Genomic DNA, 1,019 nt, shown 5'->3' with positions numbered 1-1,019 from the left:
AAGAGAAGGTAAATGACTTGAGGTCACCCAGCAGGTCAGGGGTGGGGTCCAGACGAAGCCTTCCCCACCCACCCTGTGCGCAGCAGGAGAGTGCAGGACTTAGCTTACTTCTTGCCAGGGTAGATTTGCTGTCCGTGTGGGCCTTGGCCAGGCCAGGCCAACGCTGACTGGGCAGTGCCAAGGGCAAGACCAGCAATCCGAGGAGGATGAGGTGCCTCCAGAGTGGACGCATCTTGGGTTCTTGGACCTACAGGTGTCAAGAAGGGTCAGATAGGGCCTGGGCAGATGGCTGTGAGGGTGGCCACCAGGATGGATGGGCTCATGGTTTTCTGCAGGAAGATGATGCCAGAGTCAGCACCCCCAGCATACTGGAGGGTGTGTGTGTGAGGGACCCTGGCAGCTGCCACAAGGGCTTGCTCACATGTGGAGAGCGGTAGGGGGAACCTGGGAGATCAGGGCTCCAGAGGGAGGCCCTGTTGCTTGGAGACGCTCACCAGGCCCTCTGTTGGGTCACCCAGCAGGAGTGCTCTCCCAGACCCTGGCACAAGCTGGATGTGGGTGACTCTTCAATGAACAAGTGAGTGGATGAATGAGTGCCTGTAGCTAATCCCAGGCTCTCCAATTGGACCAGGACTTTCTGAAGAGCAAGACCAACCTCAATCCCTGCCACGATGCTTGCTTGCCAGAAATTAAGTACTAATGAAGGTTTGCTGAGTGACCAAATGACTGCACAGATGACTGAGGAGATCTCTGGATCTCCATCAGATTAGGAGTTTCTGGAGGGCAGGGGATGAGTCTGATTAATCTTCCTGTCTACAGTGTCTCCTGTGCTTGCCACATGATGAGTACTGGTGAATATTTGTTAAATGATACAAATGAATAAATGAAGAATTGGATGGATGGATGGATGGATGGATGGATGGATGGATGGATGGATGAATGGACCTTATTTTTCCAGCTAAGATTTACAGGAGGGGAATGGAGAGACTTGAAGCCAAAACGTCAGGTTTACCTTGGGG

At 53.2% G+C, this 1,019-nt stretch overlaps 1 protein-coding gene across 1 annotated transcript in view; it reads right to left on the bottom strand.

The window, feature by feature from the left end:
* Nucleotides 1-232, bottom strand: part of BPIFA3 (BPI fold containing family A, member 3) — an 11,653-nt gene extending 11,421 nt beyond the window's left edge. Inside the window, exon 1 of the mRNA XM_008584131.1 lies at nt 109-232. Within this exon, the coding sequence (XP_008582353.1) occupies nt 109-232 (124 nt within the window). The remainder of the gene's footprint in view (nt 1-108) is intronic.
* Nucleotides 233-1,019: the final 787 nt, after the last annotated feature.

Source organism: Galeopterus variegatus, unplaced genomic scaffold (assembly GCF_000696425.1).
Source record: "Galeopterus variegatus unplaced genomic scaffold, G_variegatus-3.0.2 Scaffold3153, whole genome shotgun sequence".
Classification (NCBI taxonomy): domain Eukaryota; kingdom Metazoa; phylum Chordata; class Mammalia; order Dermoptera; family Cynocephalidae; genus Galeopterus; species Galeopterus variegatus.
This window is presented reverse-complemented; position numbering and strand designations above follow the sequence as displayed.